Source organism: Nicotiana sylvestris, chromosome 11 (genome assembly GCF_000393655.2).
Source record: "Nicotiana sylvestris chromosome 11, ASM39365v2, whole genome shotgun sequence".
Classification (NCBI taxonomy): Eukaryota; Viridiplantae; Streptophyta; class Magnoliopsida; order Solanales; family Solanaceae; genus Nicotiana; species Nicotiana sylvestris.
The window spans coordinates 60184710-60203504 of record NC_091067.1 but is presented as its reverse complement, the minus strand read 5'-3'; the positions used below and the strand labels follow the sequence as shown (position 1 = coordinate 60203504).

At 38.8% G+C, this 18795-nt stretch overlaps 1 protein-coding gene across 2 annotated transcripts in view; it reads left to right on the top strand.

The window, feature by feature from the left end:
- The window catches only part of LOC104211965 (calcium-transporting ATPase 3, endoplasmic reticulum-type), a 74454-nt gene extending 56213 nt beyond the window's left edge, over positions 1–18241 (top strand). For both annotated transcript variants that reach the window (XM_070162335.1, XM_070162336.1), the window contains 10 exons: positions 5210–5260; positions 5354–5485; positions 6931–7032; positions 13428–13482; positions 13829–13914; positions 14768–14916; positions 16318–16423; positions 16531–16584; positions 17272–17317; positions 17733–18241. In XM_070162335.1, coding sequence (XP_070018436.1) covers positions 5210–5260; positions 5354–5485; positions 6931–7032; positions 13428–13482; positions 13829–13914; positions 14768–14916; positions 16318–16423; positions 16531–16584; positions 17272–17317; positions 17733–17800 — 849 coding nt within the window. In that variant the 3' untranslated portion in view covers positions 17801–18241. The remainder of the gene's footprint in view (positions 1–5209; positions 5261–5353; positions 5486–6930; positions 7033–13427; positions 13483–13828; positions 13915–14767; positions 14917–16317; positions 16424–16530; positions 16585–17271; positions 17318–17732) is intronic.
- The last annotated feature ends 554 nt before the right edge of the window (positions 18242–18795 follow it).

The following is an 18795-nucleotide window of genomic DNA, read 5'->3' as shown; positions in this document are numbered from 1 at the left end:
TTCGCAATAGTACTCTCTTCGGACATGGTTTTCAAATGGTATCAACCCTTGGGCGGAATAAAGAGGACAAATGTGATGAAAAGCTGGATGAATGAAAACAATCTGTCAGTAATAAGCCCAAGGCTCTGATACCATGTGGAAAGAGTAAGAAACTTGAATAATTTCATTCATATTTTTGAATGTCATATACATGGCTTTACATACAAGAAGAGGTTAGAAACAAAATCCCATAAAATCTAACAAAATCCCATAAAATCTGGGATTATACAAAATAAAATAAAACAAAGAATCAAAATTTGATATGGAAAGATCTTAGAGAATCAAAACTTGATATGGACAAATCTTAGAGGATCAAATCTTGATACGGAGAATATCTTCTTGGAAATCCTCTATCATTCAACAAAACTATGCCGATGATGTCGTGGAAATTTTATTATCATATCTCTTATTGGTAATTGGGAGGAGATTCCTTTTAGTGTGATATGAGAAGCACTTATCTGTGACTTTCAGTGGATGATAATTTCAACACTTCTTGTCTTTCTGGTGACACTATATCGGCGACGCTATTTTAATGATGTTTTACAAATCATTGTTCCTTTGAGAATAACTTTTTGTGGCAGCGTGCCAGTTTGGATTTACAAATTCCTTCTCTACCTTGAGTTTGAGGGAGCACGGTGAGAATCAAGAGATTTAATGCTGATATATGCCCGGGTGTATCTAGAGCCCATTGGGATTAGCTGAATAATAGTAGCTTTACTTGGGCTTAAAAGCACTTTTGAAGTGCTGGAGCTGAGTTAAAAAAAGAAGTAGTTACGTGTTTGGCTAGAAGTGATGAAGCTTAAAATAAGTAGTTGATGTGTTTGGTGGAAAAGTGCTGATAAGAACCTTTTTCTGTTAAAATGACTAAAATCCCTGTAATATCTTTGTCTCCTTATATGATCTTGGACAATCATCACCTCACAAGCTAGTTTTTGGGGTTGAGTTAGGCCCAAGGTTCATTCTTATCACGGTATCAGAGCCAGGCCCATCCCAATTTATTGTTACCGATGTTGGGCCCCCATTTATATTGTCCACGCTCCAGTTGCAGGCCTGGGCGTGGGGGGGGGGAGGGGGTGTTTAGTTGTGTCCCACATCGGTGAGTAATGGGTATCTTGGTCTCCTTATATGATCTTGGGCAATCATCACCTCACAAGCTAGCTTTTGGGGTTGAGTTAAGCCCAAGGTACATTCTTATCAACACTAAAATAAACTAATTATTGCTAGATTATAATCCATTTTCAGTTCTAAATTAATTAGATAAGATTATTTTTAACAAATATAAATTATTTATTGGAATACAACAACAACAACAACAACAACAACAACAACGACCCAGTATAATCCCACAAGTGGGGTTTGGGGAGGGTAATATGTACGCAGACCTTACCCCTACCCCGAAGGGTAGATAGGCTGTTTCCAGGAGACCCTCGGCTCAACAAAACAACAGGAGCCGATATATTAGTACCATAAAAATGCATAATAAAATAACAACATAATAAGAGATATGAAATACAGAATACGAAATACGAAATAGATGACTGGTATAGTAAAACTAGTAGGTAAAGCCCTGCATCAATAGACGACCAATGACATTCTCAGTCTAACTCCTAACTGGCTAGTCTCACTCTATTGTGCTGTAGAAATATTCATAACTCTCCCCTAACCTACAACCTTAATGCTCGACCTCCATAATTCCCTGTCAAGGGCCATGTCCTCAGTAATCCTAAGTCGCGCCATGTCATGTCTGATCACTTCTCCCCAATACTTCTTAGGTCGTCCTCTACCTCTCCGCATGCCCACTACAGCCAGTCGCTCACACCTCCTCACCGGTGCATCAGTGCTCCTCCTCTGAATGTGACCGAACCATCTGAGTCTTACTTCCCGCATTTTGTCCTCCATGGGGGCCACGCCCACCTTCTCTCGAATATCTTCATTCCTAATCTTATCCATCCCCGCACATCCACCTCAACATCCTCATCTCTGCTACTTTCATCTTCTGGATGTGTGAGTTCTTTACCGGCCAACATTCAGTTCCATATAACATGACAGGCCTAACCACTGCTCTATAAAACTTACCTTTTAGTAATGGTGACACTTTCTTGTCACACAAGACTCCCGACGCTAACCGCCACTTCATCCACCCCACCCCTATACGGTGTGTGACATCCTCGTCAATCTCCCCGATCCCCTGAATAACCGATCCAAGGTACTTGAAACTACACCTCTTGGGAATGACTTGAGAGTCAAGCCTCACTTCAACTCCCGCTTCCGTCGGCTCAACTCCAAATTTGCACTCGAGGTATTCCGTCTTCGTCCTGCTCAACTTGAAACCTTTAGACTCAAGAGCATGTCTCCAAATCTCTAGCCTCTCGTTGACGCCGCCTCGTGTCTCGTCAATTAGAATAATGTCATCAGCAAATAGCATGCACCATGGCACCTCCCCTTGAATATGATGAGTCAGTGCATCCATCACCAGGGCAAATAGGAATGGGCTGAGCGCAGACCCTTGGTGCAACCCCGTAATAACTGGAAAGTGTTCAGAGTCGCCTCCTACTGTCCTAACCCGAGTCTTAGCTCCATCATACATGTCTTTAATCACCCTAATATAGTCAATCGGGACCCCTTTATCCTCTAAGCAGCTCCATAAGACCTCCCTAGGAACCCTATCGTACGCTTTTTCCAGATCAATAAACACCATGTGGAGATCCTTCTTCCTATCCCTGTACTGTTCCACCATCCTCCTAATAAGGTGGATAGCTTCTGTGGTAGATCGTCCCGGCATAAACCCGAACTGGTTGTCTGAAATAGACACCGTCCTTCGCACTCTCATTTCTACCACTCTCTCTCAAACTTTCATGGTATGACTTAGTAATTTGATGCCCCTATAGTTGTTACAGCTCTGGACATCACCTTTGTTCTTATACAACAGGACCATTGTACTCCACCTCCACTCTTCAGGCATCCTATTAGTCTTGAATATAACACTAAACAATGCAGTAAGCCATTCCAAGCCTGCTCTACCCACACACCTCCACAGTTCAACCGGAATTTCGTCTGGCCCGGTAGCTCTGCCCCTTCTCATCTTACGCATTGCCTCCATGACTTCATCGATCTCAATGTCCCTACAATTACTTAATTCATGGTGACTGTCGTCATTCCTCGATTCCCCAAGTATAATATCCTGATCCCCTTCTTCACTTAGAAGTTTATGAAAGTAGGTCTGCCACCTCCTCTTAATCTGGTCATCTCCCATCAAAACTTTGCCATCATCATCTTTTATGCACCTCACTTGGTCCAGATCCCGAGTTGTCCTCTCTCTCGCCTTAGTGAGTCGGAATAACTTCTTCTCCTCACCTTTGTTCCTTAGTTCCTCATACAGACGAGCAAAAGCTGTCGTCTTAGCCTCCGTCACTGCCATCTTCGCCTCCTTCCTAGCTACCTTATACCTTTGGCCGTTCTCTCTCTTCTCCTCCTCGTTAGTGCTCCCTACTAACCGCAGGTAAGCCGCCTTCTTTGCTTCCACTTTACCTTGGACAACTGCATTCCACCACCAATCTCCTTTGTGGCCACCATTGTGGCCCGTAGATATCCCTAACACCTCTCTCGCCGCCTTTCTTATACAGTCCGCCGTCGTCGACCACATTGTGTTTGCGTCCCCACTACTTCTCCAAGCTCCCATTGCCGATAACCTTCCTTCCAACTCCTTAGCTTTATCCTTAGTTAAGGCGCCCCACCTAATCCTGGGGCGTCCTTGTACTGACCTCTTCTTCCTCCTTATCCTAATACAAATGTCCATCACCAAAAGCCTATGCTGCGTTGAGAGGGTCTCACCTGGGATAACCTTGCAGTCCTCGCACAACCTTCTGTCGCATCTCCTGAGGAGGAGATAGTCAATCTGAGTCTTCGCCACCGAACTTTGGTAAGTAACCAAATGTTCATCCCGCTTCGTAAAACTCGAGTTTGCAATGACTAGATCGAAAGCCTTGGCAAAGTCCAACAGCGCAATACATAACAGTTCGGTACATTTAGAATCTGCGAAATATTGGGTGAACTTTCTTTACGTGATAAATTGTTTTACGATATTTTAAGTGAGAAAATCCACTCAACTTGAACTAATAAGGAATGCAGAGATAGAAGGCAGCTGAGGAAGAAGAAAGAAAAGAAACAAATAGAGTTAGGGCCTTTCATTGTGAAGGGTATTTAGGGAATTTATAAAGTGTAAGGGATAAGAATGTGAATACTTGGTCAAACCTAAATTACCAGCTTTTAAGGCAATCCAAACACCCTCCTAGATTAGTCTTGTGGTATATAATTATGCTCTTTATTATTGTGTCATAAGTAGGAATTCTGGTAGTTGGAAATTTTTTCTCATGATAAAGTTTTCTTATTTTATGTAGTCTAAAATGATCGTATTTCTAGTAGCGTAAACTCCTATATAATGGGCGCTCTTGTATATTGTCTAGACGAGTTTTATTGTCCCTCTTTCTCGCCTTCATTACTTTTCTGGTTAGCTCAGGTAATATAGTGCCAGAAAGGGTTTCACTGAGTAAGACCGTATATTATTGATGCTACCTGATTCTCTTAGGCCTACGTATTTGTCTGTTATTTTTTTAAATATGAAAGTTGTACTAAAGAATTCACCTTAATATGATTTTACTGCTTTAGAGGTGGGCTGGATCCTCTCCTCCTTTTCCTTCTGTTTGTACCTCAGAGTTTCAGGATTTTATATTTTGTAATTAGCAGATGAATTTGTTACAATTTACAGTAAAGGTAGACAAAATTCCTATGAGCTGTTTGAAGCAAGTAATATAGCGTTAAATGCTTAAATATGTGAAAATGAATATGGCTTCTGCCCATAAGGTTTTCCCGTGGAAAATATTTTCTTTGGAGAAATTCTTTTCACAATAAAAATAACCAAACTGGACAAAACTTGCCACTGCTTAAATAAATTAGTGAATATGCAAAACACTAATCATATCCTACAGTACATTGGTGCAACCACCTTTTTGTTACCCCTCTGCAGTTTCGAATGACTTTACCAAGAAATTCATTGTTTAATGACATAGTGGGCTTTGTTTTAAGATTTTCTGGTCTGTCATAAATTGTTTATATTGGATTCCCGAAATTGGCATGTGAACTTAATCTCTTTCATCCTGGTCTCAACTTGCAGAGTGCTTCAGATATGGTTTTAGCAGATGATAACTTTGCCACTGTTGTTGCTGTAAGCTGATATTCTATTTTCATCAAATTCTCCTAAATCTCTTACCTTTAAAATTATATTCCTTTGGTTTATTGAATTATGTTTTCTGAACAGGCGGTTGCTGAAGGAAGGGCTATATACAACAATACGAAACAATTTATTAGATACATGATATCTTCAAATATTGGTGAAGTGGTCTGTATTTTTGTGGCAGCTATGCTTGGGATTCCTGATACTCTTGTCCCTGTGAGTTTGTAGCCTATAACTTCTGTAACATGTTCATACCCGTTCTTAAACATCTCAAATGCATATTTTCCCCTGCTAATCTGCATTTTAGCCCTCCTCACTCCCCCCCTACCCCCCTTCTGCCCACCCTCGGAGTAGTGTTTGTTATATTTCTAAAGAAGCAGTCATGATATGTTACTGTCTCAAAGTGTTGAGAGCTTTTGATGGGGTAGAGAAGGGTTTTGTACAGTTGAGGAGTAGCCTTTTTTTCTCTTATTATGTTTGTGCACCCACGAGACTCCCTTAAGCATAGAAGATTGAGTGTCTTTTGTAGAGAACCATATTTTGTTGCAAGGTTCTCTTTTTTTGGTATACTTCTTGTATACGGGCATTTATACCCTTCTTTTAAGGAAATTTTTATTACTTTATCCAAAAAAAAAGTCCCTATTTCGCAAGCAAGAGGTTCGAGGAAAGTGATGCAATAGCGGTCCACCTTGAACATTTTTTTGGGGTAAAAGTTTCAGTAATTTGCACCAAGAAAGTGCTAAATATGTACACAAACAAGGACTTAGCTTCCCTTAAATATTAAAGGAATCCAGAAAGTCTGCAAAAAGAAAATACATCAGTTCTGCTTAAATCACACCAAGAGTATGGCAGATTAATAGCCCTAGACTATACAAAAGGCGAAAGCATAAAGTTTTTCCGCGAGCATCTGTCCTCTCCAGCTTCTTACTGCAGATTTAAAGGTTGGAAGAACTACCCAATGCACTCCAAATACATTCAGGAACATAGCCCAAATGTCCCAACACAAAATGGTAATGCAAAAATAATTGTATAGGGGATTCTACTTTTGCTTCAGCTTCATATAGGTAGCATCTAATACCTACTCTGAGTCCTCTTTTTTTAAGTCATCTTTGCTCTCAGTCCTCCTGTAGTATCCATTTCTGTCACTATAAATAATCATCCATATCCATTTTTTAATAACACGGCTCCAGCCTTCTTTTGAAGGCTGGGAAGCTAGTTTGATGCTTTATATGTTTCTCTTCTAAGTATGTTAAGTTGGCTCGTTTCTATTAAATGGACCTTGGGCCTAACCCAACCCCAAAAGCTAGCTCAAGAGGTGAGGATTGCCCAAGGCCATATAAGGAGACCACCCATCCCCTTCATTGTCGATGTGGGACTCAACACCCCTTCTCACGCCCCGGACTGGACATCTGGAGCGTGGACAATTATGGGGGCCCAACATCGGAAAATCGGGATGGGTTCTGCGCTGGTACCATGTTAAATGGACCTTGGGCCTAACTCAACCCCAAAAGCTAGCTCAAGAGGTGAGGATTGCCCAAGGCCATATAAGGAGACCACCCATCCCCTCTTCATTGTCGATGTGGGACTCAGTAACTTCTAATTTCCTTATTACTCTCAAGCTTAGTTTTTTCAGATTTATCAGGTTATTTTGTTGATAACAGGTCCAACTGCTATGGGTAAATCTAGTCACTGATGGATTGCCTGCCACTGCTATTGGGTTTAATAAACAAGACTCAGATGTTATGAAGTCCAAACCTCGGAAGGTATTATCTTCTCTTTCCGTCTTAGTTGACTCATGTCGTTGTGTTTCTAGGTAATATGGTCTTTTGTGTGCATTTGCTACTGCTGTTTTGTTGTTTGTTTCAAGTTGTTTACTGCAAGGCTTAGATGGCGTACTTGCTTTGACTTTAGAAGCTCTGTTTCCTCGTGCTTTTGTCCAGTTCTTTCTGCTACCAGGCTGGTGAATCAGGCTGGTATTTTTATAACTTTATGGTGATTAAGGGCTGCTTGATAGTGCTTGTTAAGTTATGAGATATTATTATGTTATTAGCCCCAAACATGAAACATATATTTTAAGGTGATGAATTATATCAGAGACAGCCTATGTAGTGTTGAACTTTTTCTGTTCTTCCTGGTTGAAAACTAAACAGAGAGGCTGTTTGAATGAATTATTTAATTCTGGAAGTTAAGTTGGGATGCTATTGCATTTACAATATTCTAGGTCAACACATACTGGATTGTCAAAGTGGTTTATAACATGTGGAAAAGATACTACATGAAGACATGCACTCAAATTTCTGGTTAAAAAATAAAGCATTGCATGTTTTTTTTCTGGGGTGATCACATTTAACAAATTGCTTATCTATTTTTATCTTTAGAGCAAGCTAGAATTGATTTCTTTGTGATATGTAAATGCAATCAAACATAAAATGCATGTTCTTTTCTAGGGTGATCAAATTTAACAAATTGATTCTCCAACTTTATCTTTAGAGCAAGTGAGAGTTGATTTTTGTGTGACATATATGTTAGATAGTTATGTAATCAATCCTAGTCTCACATGGAATAGGAGTAGAATATGTATTGTGTTTAATTATAAATAGGGTCCATTGTATTATTATAGTTAATAGATGTATAATATTTTTTCCCGTTCTAATTCTCACATGGTATCAGAGCGGAACTGAGAAAATTATCGTTGTGTGTTATTTCAACGACATCCGGAAGAAAGACTTGCCGTCGTGCAATTTTTCCTGTGACTTAAGGCTGTCCAATTTAGAAAAGTCATTCTCCGTCAGTGCTGTGCAAAAACAAATACCATAACAAAATAGATCCGCCTCTGGTGACCAACCCATAAGTAGAAACCTCCTCACACGCCCACACGCCGCCATAATTTTTTTTTTGTGAGATTCTTTCTCACGCGTCGACGCGTGCGGTCCCTTCCGGCCATTTTCCAGTGACGACTCTTCATGACAGTTGGCTCACAAGGCAATTTCGAGCCTACCATTCAGGTTACACCAAATGATAACTTGTTTTATTTTTCGGCGACTTGTTGCAGATTCTGGCAGTTGTTTCTAGTTTCCGACGACTAGTCCTTTTTCTACTGCATCTTAACTGCTTATATGACTTCTTAATTATTTGGTCCAACAATGTCTTTGGGAGTTGATGTTTTTGGTTCCAAAAGCATGGGTGATTGAAATTCAAGTGTTATAATTACTTCGGAACCCTTAATGGGAAGTTCAAACTATTTAGTTTGGCTTTCCTCGGTTGAGTTGTGGTGCAAGAGTCAAGGTGTTCAAGGCTACTTAACCAAAAAGACCAGCGATGGAGACGAAAAAGCCAAAGCATATTTGGATAAGATTGATTCTCAGTTATGTAGTCTCTTGTGGTGATCAATTGATTCCAAGTTAATGCATTTGTTTAATCCATTTCAGACATGCTATTCCATTTAGAAAAAAGGTTCGCACTTTATACACTAATGACATATCTCGCTTTATGAGGTGATATCTCGGATGACAAACTTAAAGAAACAAGAACTGGATATGTCTATTTACTCGGGATAAGTACAAGAGTCATTGAGGAATTTGAGAAGTTGCTGCTAGTTTCTGCAAGTGTTTCAAAGCAATAAGAGCAACGACAAAGATGTTTCTAGTTCTTACTTCTTACACTCGCTGGACTTCCTAATGACCTTGATTCAGTATGCGACTAGATTTTGGCTAGTCCGACTGATCCTACAGTTGATGAATTATTCTCTCGATTACTTCGCCTTGCTGCAGCATCCAGTCACACAGTGATCCCATCACAGACAGTTGATTCCTCTGTTCTCGCATCTCAGATAGTGAAAAATCGGACATCTCAGCATATGGAGAATCGACGAAGAGGAGGTCGCTTTGGGAGATCTCGACCTAGGTATAGTCATTGTAATAAACTTGTACACACTCGTAAAACATGCTATCCATTACATGGTCGACCACCTAGAAAATGTTCATGTTGCGCAGACCGATACTACAGGTAACCAAAGATTTTCTTTATCTGAAAAGGAACATAATGAGTTCCTTCAGTATCGAGCAAATAAGCAGACATCTCCACAAGTAGCCTCTGTTGCTCAGATTGATACTTCTGTTGATGATAATTCTTTTGCTTGTGTAATCCAATTTAGTACTCTTGGACCGTGAGTCATGAACTGGACCTAGGGGATTCTGATCATATCTCTGGTAATAAATCATTTTTGTCGAATATTGTGTATTCACAGTCTCTTCCCACTTTTACTTTAGCCAATGGGTTCCAAACTAAAGCAACAAGAGTTGGACAAGCTAATCCCCTATCTTCTGTCACCCTAGATTCTGTTTTTTTATGTCCCTAGCTGTCCTTTTAGTCTTGCATCTATTAGGCGTTTGACTAGTGACCTCCATTGTGGTATATATTTTATTGATGATTCTTTTGTTATGCATGATCGCAGTACGGGACAGACGATTGGCACAGGGCGTGAGTCACAAGGCCTTTACTACCTTAACTCACTCAATCCCTTTACAACATGTCCAGTAACAGATTCTCCAGACCTAATTCACAGACGTTTAGGATATCCAAGTTTAACCAAACTTCAGCAGATAATGCCTAGTTTGTCTAGCTTGTCTATATTAGATTGTGAGTCGTGTCAGCTTGGGAAACATACCAGAGCCACCTTTCCGCGTAGTGTTGACTTGTCATACTGAGTTTGTTTTCTCTTTAGTTCATTCTGATATATGGGGTTCTAGTAGAATCGGTTCAACCTTAGGATTTCGTTATTTTGGTAGTTTCATTGATGATTATTGAAGGTGTACTTGGCTTTTCTTAATGAAAGATCATTGTGAGTTTTCTTTATTCCAGAGTTTTTTGTCCTGAAATAAATAATCAATTTGGTATTTCTATTCGCACTTTTCGCAGTGATAATGCCTTAGAATATTTATCCTCTGAGTTTCAGCAGTTCATGACTTCTCAAGATATTATTCATCAGACATCTTGTCCTTATACCCTTCAGTAGAATGGAATTGCAGAGAGAGGATAGGCATCTCATTGAGATTGCTCGAGCACTTCTCATTCAATCCCATGTTCCGTTGCGTTTTTGGGGCGATGTAGTTCTCACAGCTTGTTACTTGATTAATCGGATGCCTGCATCTCCCATCCATCTAGAATCAAGTCCTGCATTTAGTATTGCTTCCCCTGTCATCCTTATACTCTTTTTCCCTCGTGTTTTTGGGAGAACATATTTCGTTCATAATTTAGCCCCCGGGAAAGATAAGTTAGCTCCTTGTGCTCTCAAGTGTGTCTTCCTTGGTTATTTTCGTGTTCAGAAGGGATATCGTTGCTATACACCTGATTTTGTAGGTTCCTTATGTCAGCCGATATCACATTTTTTAGTCTCATCCTTACTTTACTTTTTCTGATTATATTGATATATCTGAGGTCTTACCTATACCAACTTTTAAGGAGTCTACTATTGCTTCTCCTATATCCCCAGCCACAGAAGTCTTACCATACCAACTTTTAAGGAGTCTATTGTCGCTTCTCCGACATCCCCTACTGCAGGAACACCACTCTTGATTTATCGTCGCCATCCGCGTTCAGTATCAGACTCTGCTGATTCATGTCCTGCACCTGACCCTGCTCCTATTGCGGACTTATCTTCTCCTTGTCCACCGATTGCCCTTCGGAAAGGTATACGATCCACACTTCGTAATATCCATTATGTCAGTTTAAGTTATCATCGTTTGTCATCACCCCATTATGCGTTTGTATCATCTTTGTCCTTTGTTTCCATCCCTAAGTCTATAGGTGAAACACTGTCTCATCCAGGATGGCGACAAGCTATGATTGGCGAGATGTCTGTTTTACATATGAATAGTACTTGGGAGCTTGTTCCTCTTCCTTCAGGTAAATCTACTGTTAGTTGTCGTTGAGTTTATGCAGTCAAATTTGGTCCACATGGCCAGGTTAATCGACTTAAGGCCCGTTTTGTAGCCAAAGGGTATACTTAGATACTTGGGCTCGATTATAGTGATACTTCCTCCTGTGGCTAAAATAACATCATTCCGCCTTTTTCTATCCATGGTTGTTGTTCGCCACTGGCCTCTCTATCAGTTTGTCACTAAGAATGTTTTTCTTCACGGTGACTTTGAGGATGAAGTTTATTTGGAGCAACCACTTGGTTTTGCTGGTCAGGCGGTGTCTAATGGCCTTGAATGTCAGTTGCGCCGGTCACTCTATAGTCTAAGTAGTCTCCTCGAGCTTGGTTTCGTAGGTTCAACACAGTTATTCGAGAGTTTAGCACGACTCGTCGTGAAGCAGATCACTCTGTATTTTATCGGCATTCTGCTTCAAGTCTCGGTATTTATCTAGTGATTTATGTTGACAATATTATTATTAACGGCAATGATCAGGATGATATTACTAAGTTGAAGCAACATCTCTTTCATCACTTTCAGACTAAGAACTTGGGTAGATTAAAGTATTTCTTAGGTATTGAGGTCGCTCAGTCTAGCTCAGGTTTTGGGATCTCACAATGGAAGTATGCCTAGACATTCTTGAGAAGACAGGAATGACAGGCTGTATACCTGTTGATACTCCTATGTATCCGAATTCTAAACTTCTGGGAGGGGGGGGCGCTTAGCGATCTTGCAAGATATAGGTGGTTGGTAAATTAAATTACCTCACAATGACTACACCTGCTATTTCCTTTCGTGTGAGTGTTGTGAGTTAGTTTGTGGATTCTCCATGTGATAATCATTGGGATGTAGTTATCCGTATTCTGCGGTATATAAAATTAGCACCAAGCAAAGGATTATTTGTTTGAGGATCGAGGCCATGAGCAGTTTGTTGGATACTTAGATCCTAATTGGGTAGGATCACCTTCTGATAGACGTACTACGTCTGGATATTGTGTTTTAGTAGGAGGTAATTTTGTGTCTTGGAAGAGCAAGAAACAGAATGTGGTTGTTCGGTCTAGTGCAGAAGCAGAATATCGAGCAATGGTTATAGCAATATGGGAGCTAGTTTGGATCAAACAATTGCTCAAAATGTTGACATTTGGTGAGATCAACACGATGGAACTTTTGTATGATAATCAAGCTGCCATTCACATTGCATCAAATCCGGTGTTTCATGAGAGAACTAAACACATTGAGATTGACTGTCACTTTGTCAGAGAAAAGATACTCTTAAGAGATATTGCTACAAAGTTTGTGAAGTCGAATGATCAATTGCACATATGTTCACCAAGTCCCTCAGTGGTCTTCATATTAGTTACATATGTAACAAGCTCGGTTAAATATGATTTGTATACCGGCTTGAGTGGGAGTGTTAGATAATTATATAATTAATATGTTATTAATCCTAGTCCCACATGGAATAGGAGCAGAATATGAATTGTGTATAGTTATAAATAGGGCTCATCGTACGATAATTAATAGATTAATAATATTCTTTTCCCGTTCTAATTCTCAGAATATAAATGCAATCAAACATAAATAACTGGAAAATCCTGTCTGAGAGATATAATGTTGTTAGATGATTACTTAACAATTCTATGTAATAAGATCTAACGGATACAAAAGTAAGACGGGTCTATCTTAATCCATTCTAGTACTTCTATTGAGATGTACTCACATATAGCTTATCCTTTTTAACAAACTTATGTATTTTGCAAGAGCAGAATCATGGTCGTTGATTGACCTTTTCAGGAGTTCTTGACAATATCCAAGTTTGGCAAGTTTGAAATAGAATATATGAATTTCTGCTTTCCCAGTTCCCCCCCCCCCTCTCTCTCTCTTTAATATCTTCCATCACTTTGAAACAAGCTTTTGTAGCATCTCCTTCACATATATCTCCGATGAAGTTTCTGATCCTACATACTTGGGACATATGCTTGTCAATGCAACTTGGAAATGCACTTATTTTCACTTTTTCTTGTATTATTCAATTTGACTGATGTAGTAAGGTGTCAAATGTCCTTAATGTGTCAAAGTTGATTGTATTCTTTCTGCTTTGTATCCTCGATATGAAGCCTTTGTTCCTCATCTTTGTTTGTTGGACTGGAAATGCATTAAATTTTTGACCTTTTATATGAATTAAAAAACTAAGATGCTGAAAAATTGTTAAATTTGAAACTTACTTCACTTGTTTATGACAGGTCAATGAAGCAGTAGTTTCCGGGTGGCTGTTTTTTCGTTATCTAGTTATTGGAGGTAGCACACATTCCTTGTTCACTTTTATTACAACCCTAGTATTTGCAGGTTTATGGCCTCTGTTTTTAGTTGAGTCTTGTAGCTTCTTCTTCGCGCTTTTTGTGTCTGATTTTTTGTTTTTCCCCTTATTTTAAAATTGTCGTAGGTTTTCCTTGGTGAAGCTAATATCTAAAATATTTCTAACACGATTAAATGAGGGTGAATACAATGCGTATGTTATTAGTGCACACCGGCACTAGTATTTGGAGATAAAAATTCGCTTCAGTAATTTAATGCTTTATATGATACTTGGTCCTATATTTGCTTTCCTCGACTTCATTGTTGATCATAATTCCCATTCATGCAGCATATGTTGGACTTGCCACTGTTGCGGGATTCATATGGTGGTTTGTTTATTATGATAATGGACCCAAACTCCCATACAATGAATTGGTAAGTTCACTCCAAGAAGCCATTGGGTGCATCCTATTCAGTTCTCTCCAGTTTATGTTGTTTTCTACTTTTCTTTCTTATATTGATGGAGTTGGAGTGTTCTCAAGTACCTCTGGTCACAAAAAGTTTTACATTTAAAACCGGCAATCACTGTGCTCTCCTCCAGCTTCAAACCTTTGTCAGTAAGAATCTAGCTCTAACACCTCCCTTGAGGGCCGAACAGAAAACAAATGAGTTATGGGTGAATGAAAGTTCTTTCTCTTCTCATTTGTGCATGTAAGAGGGCCGCACTGAAGCACTGGTTTCATAGTGTTAATCTAAGTTGCTCCGACACGGCAATTTAGGTGCCGCACCCGTGTCGACACGACACTAGTATGGGTGTGGGTATAGGATCCGTACGAATTTGGTCAAATAATTTTGGGTACTTTGACCACGACGGATGAAAATATCCGAGACGAGATATAATTTGATTCCCGAAATCAGAACCAAAACTAGGGTAAATTTGAAGAAAATAGCATACCTTTTCTAGGAAATCAATCTTTTACTTATCTACAATTTGAGAATAAAAATAAAATCTACACTTTACAAGCTATACGTAAGTATTCCACAAAATTTCTCATAATTTAGAGATATTTTTGTTTTTTTAGTTTTTGAATTATTTTTAGCCGGATCCCCGCACCCGTATCCATACATCTCGAAGGATCCGACCTCTAGATCCTCACCCGTGTCCGAGCAACTTAGGTGTTAATATGTGGTTTGGCGGGAACATTCAGATTCAGGGACTTGATGACTTGGAATGTGTCCTTGAATTTCCTTTAAAATAAAACTAACTCTTTCATGTTTATTTTTTCAGATGAATTTTGACAGTTGTTCAACCAGGGAAGCAAATTATCCATGTAGTATATTCAGTAATCGCCACCCATCTACTGTTTCAATGACGGTGCTTGTTGTTGTTGAGATGTTCAATGCATTGAATAATCTCAGTGAAAATCAATCCTTACTGTAAGCATGCTACTGAAACTGTTGCTGATCTAATTTATTATCTTGCATTTTTAAAAAGTATAACCCTACACCTTTTTCTCTTTTAATTTGAGGAAATGGTAGTCTATTCTTTTAAACAATTGCATCTGCACCCAACGATGTGGCCTATTGGTCAATGAAGTGGGTGAGAACCCTAAGGTTGCGGGTCCAAATCCCAGCGGAAGCAAAAAATACTACTCCCTCCGTTCCAATTTATGTGAACCTGTTTGACTAGGCACGGAGTTTAAGAAAAAATGAAGACTTTTGGAATTTGTGGTCATAAACAAGTAAAAAAGGAGCCCAAAGTATTTGTGTGGTTATAAAAGCTTCTCATTATGAATAGATTTGGAAGTTTAATTAAATTGTTTCCAAATTTAGAAATAGGTCATTCTTTGGAACGGACCAAAAAGGAAATAGGTTCACATAAACTGGAACGGAGGGAGTATGTGATTTCTTCCCATCTATCCAAGCCTTAGTGGATAGAGTTACCCGGTACATGTTGCTGGTGGGAGGTGGCAGGTATCCCGTGGAATTAGTCGAGGTGCGCGCAAGTTGGCTCGGATGCTACAGTTATTAAAATAAAGAATTGCATCTAACGAATGCCTCCACCAATTGCAGTAATACTGAATTACGGTGACTCGGATTTAAGATTTAACTTCTTGTGAACCTGGAAATTCATGGTGCTCCTCATAGGCAGTTGTACTGTCATTTTCCTATTGCTTATGATTCCTTAGCTTTGTTCTTACCAACTTTTCAATTCTGTTCTATATCAAAAATACTTTGCTAAAAGTAAATATTTGATTGACATGTTTCTCTGAGTTCTTTTCTGACGAATCCTTACAACTTATATTCTGAAAGTTAATTTAAAGCCACTCAAAGTCCTGTGTACCTCATCCACTTGGTGGTCCTTTTGGCCATTCTATAATTTTAAGAGAGAGATTTCTTTAGAGATCGAAAACCCCTTCCTAAATTCCAGAATCCCTCTTAGAAATGATAAAAATAGTATTTTAGGATTTTATTGAAGGTGGGTATGAATTTTTGAATATTTTCTCTGACTGATGAAAGTTGTTTTTGTTCTTTACATTAATTATCACCTTGTGATCTACTCATCTACTCTTTTTGGTTCTCAAGAAGTAAATGTATGTACAAGGGGCAGTTACTTGTCCTTCTCAAGATGTGGATGGCGGTCCACCTTTTGTCATATTCTATGTCGAATTAACTTGTCTTTTTAAAGCTTCTAGAGACATTGTTTGCTGAGGCTCTGTTTTGTTTCTAGATCTTGTTGTCTTGCCATTTCTGTATAGAATGCCGACAATATTTAGACATTACATCAGAATAACTTTATGTCCTTTCAGGACTGACTATGTTTTTTTGGTTCTTAAGTGTCATCCCTCCATGGAGTAATTTATGGCTTGTTGGTTCAATTATCTTCACCATGATCCTTCACATCCTCATTCTTTATGTGCAACCATTATCCGCTCTATTCTCTGTAAGTGACCTCTTGTTCTTCTGACTTCAGCATAAGTTCTTTCAGTTTGATGATGCTTCTTTGTGCTGGACATGTTATTTAAAAAGATTCTGATATGTGAATTGCAGGTGACACCGTTAAGCTGGGCAGAGTGGACAGCTGTGCTATATCTTTCATTTCCTGTAAGAGAATTGACCATCGAAATCCTGCACTGTGAACTCCTTATTCTTATTTATGTTTGTGAGCTGCAAAAATTCTTTTTGTGCTGTATCGCAATGTAGATATTCTTTTATCGTAAATGTTTGAAGACAGCCAAGTGTCTGATTTGGTGGAGAGATGTTCTAGTTTTAAATGAGGGAAAGTATTGCTAAGGTTGGTGCCACATGTATCAAATATGTCATTTTTAGGAGACCAAAAGGTGATCTTTAGTTGATCTCTATAGCTCGTATCCAATCTTAAATGCAATCTGCGTTACGTGCCCAGCTGCTGCCTAGATAGAGTCTCTGTTAACTGCAGATATATATAGATACATTAGAAGTCAAGCATCTGAAAGAAAATATGGTGGAGATATATTTTATGCTGTTTCTCTCTTTTGCTGATTCTCTGTATTTCAAGCCTCAAAACCATGCATTGTGGCCAAGTTTCTCGAGCTTAAAATGATCAACGGGGACCAAAAAGAGTTGCTGAATTATCGTTATCATTTGCTATGTTTCTGTGTTCATGTGATCATGTTGACATTTTGTCTGACCTTTCCCCATCGTGCTTTGGGTGATTTCTTTTGCCAGTAGCTTGATTCTTCTGTTCTCCTTCATAAATGTTCTTTCCATTTATCATGATTTCTATATGACTGCTGCTACTCTTCTTGTTAGGTGATAATAATTGATGAAATACTGAAGTTCTTCTCTCGGAATTCAGGTAATACTGTTCAACCTGTTCTTTTAAATGATTAGAAAATAAAAACTTCCATTTGGCAATCCCCAATACGCTCTTAGGCTCTCCACTCATAATTTATTAAGTGAAATTGAGAAGGATAACACTACCTATTGTAAGACTCGAACTCAACCTACGCCTTTGATCATGAACATCTGGTTTACCTTTCGTTTTTGCTCCTCTAAACAACTTTAGAGGTCGTACATTCTACAATGAAGTGAACAACAGAAATTAAGATACACTGGTAACAAGTTTGAGCTTGTATTTCTAGTATTACTGCTGGAGAAGGCATTATCAACTTGTAGACATTGAGAATGAAGCATCTAAAAACTAAATGAGGACTGAGTTTTACCGTACAAGTGAAATTTATGTATAATTTTTGTTACTTCCTTGTTTATAGGTATAAGGTTCACTTTCAGATTCAGACGTGCTGACTTACTTCCAAAAAGAGAAGTACGCGACAAGTAAGCTGAATGCTGCTTAGACATTGCATAGACTGTACAATGGGAGTATGGATATTATACAACTGAGACCCCAATACACCTCATTCTATATTCATGTGAGCATATTGGAAGTAAGTGACTAAATGTAGCTCAAGCATCACATGTCATTAGGTTGCAGCTGAAAGATCAGATACGCCCTCATATCCTTAGACTTCCTGTTGGAAAATTTTTTGTTTCACGATCTATAGAGGGAGTTAGTGTTGTCATAGCAGAAAAGTGATTGCAACTTTTGCTAATTAATAATCTTTCATGGTCAACTGCTGTTAGAGTTAGTTGAACCAATAAGTTTGTTGATTTTCAATCGAACTTTTCACTGCTATACCTCAATTCTTTTGCAGTCGTATACATCTTTCTTCTGAATTTCTTTTGTATCCATTTTAAGGTATTTTCTTATATGTCTGGCCAATTCATTGTTGTCTTTACTTGCCAAGGATTAGGCGTTTAACGATCTCTTGGAAGGTTGGAGCACTCTTTACTGGCCTACTAACACAATGGAGAAACAACTTGAAAAAAAAAAAAACAATAAATAGGTAATTTTACTAAGTTTATGAATTTGGTACACTTAAATAAAGTTTTCCGAGGCTGGATCTTTTGCTACTTTGATTGTTTCGTCAATGCTGTTATATTTCAAGTTGGCGGCCACAAACCCCTTCACCTCAGCTGAGAACATTCAGTAACTAAACCTTTGAACTTACCATAATTTTCATTGACATTCGGAAAAACAAACTTGGGATACACAGTCCAAGGTAAGACCGGTTCAGGATCAGCATAAATTGCTATTTTTGGAGGATTTGTTCCTTTGTTTTTATGATTTGAGATTTCTCAAGCTACGTCCCCCTGTGCTCACCTCAACATTCATTTAAAGCCTTTCCCCTTAATAATAAGGTAAGCAGAAGAGTCCAATCATTTTTTTCCTTGATGTCAGTCTGGAATCTATACATATACACTAAACTCAGTCGT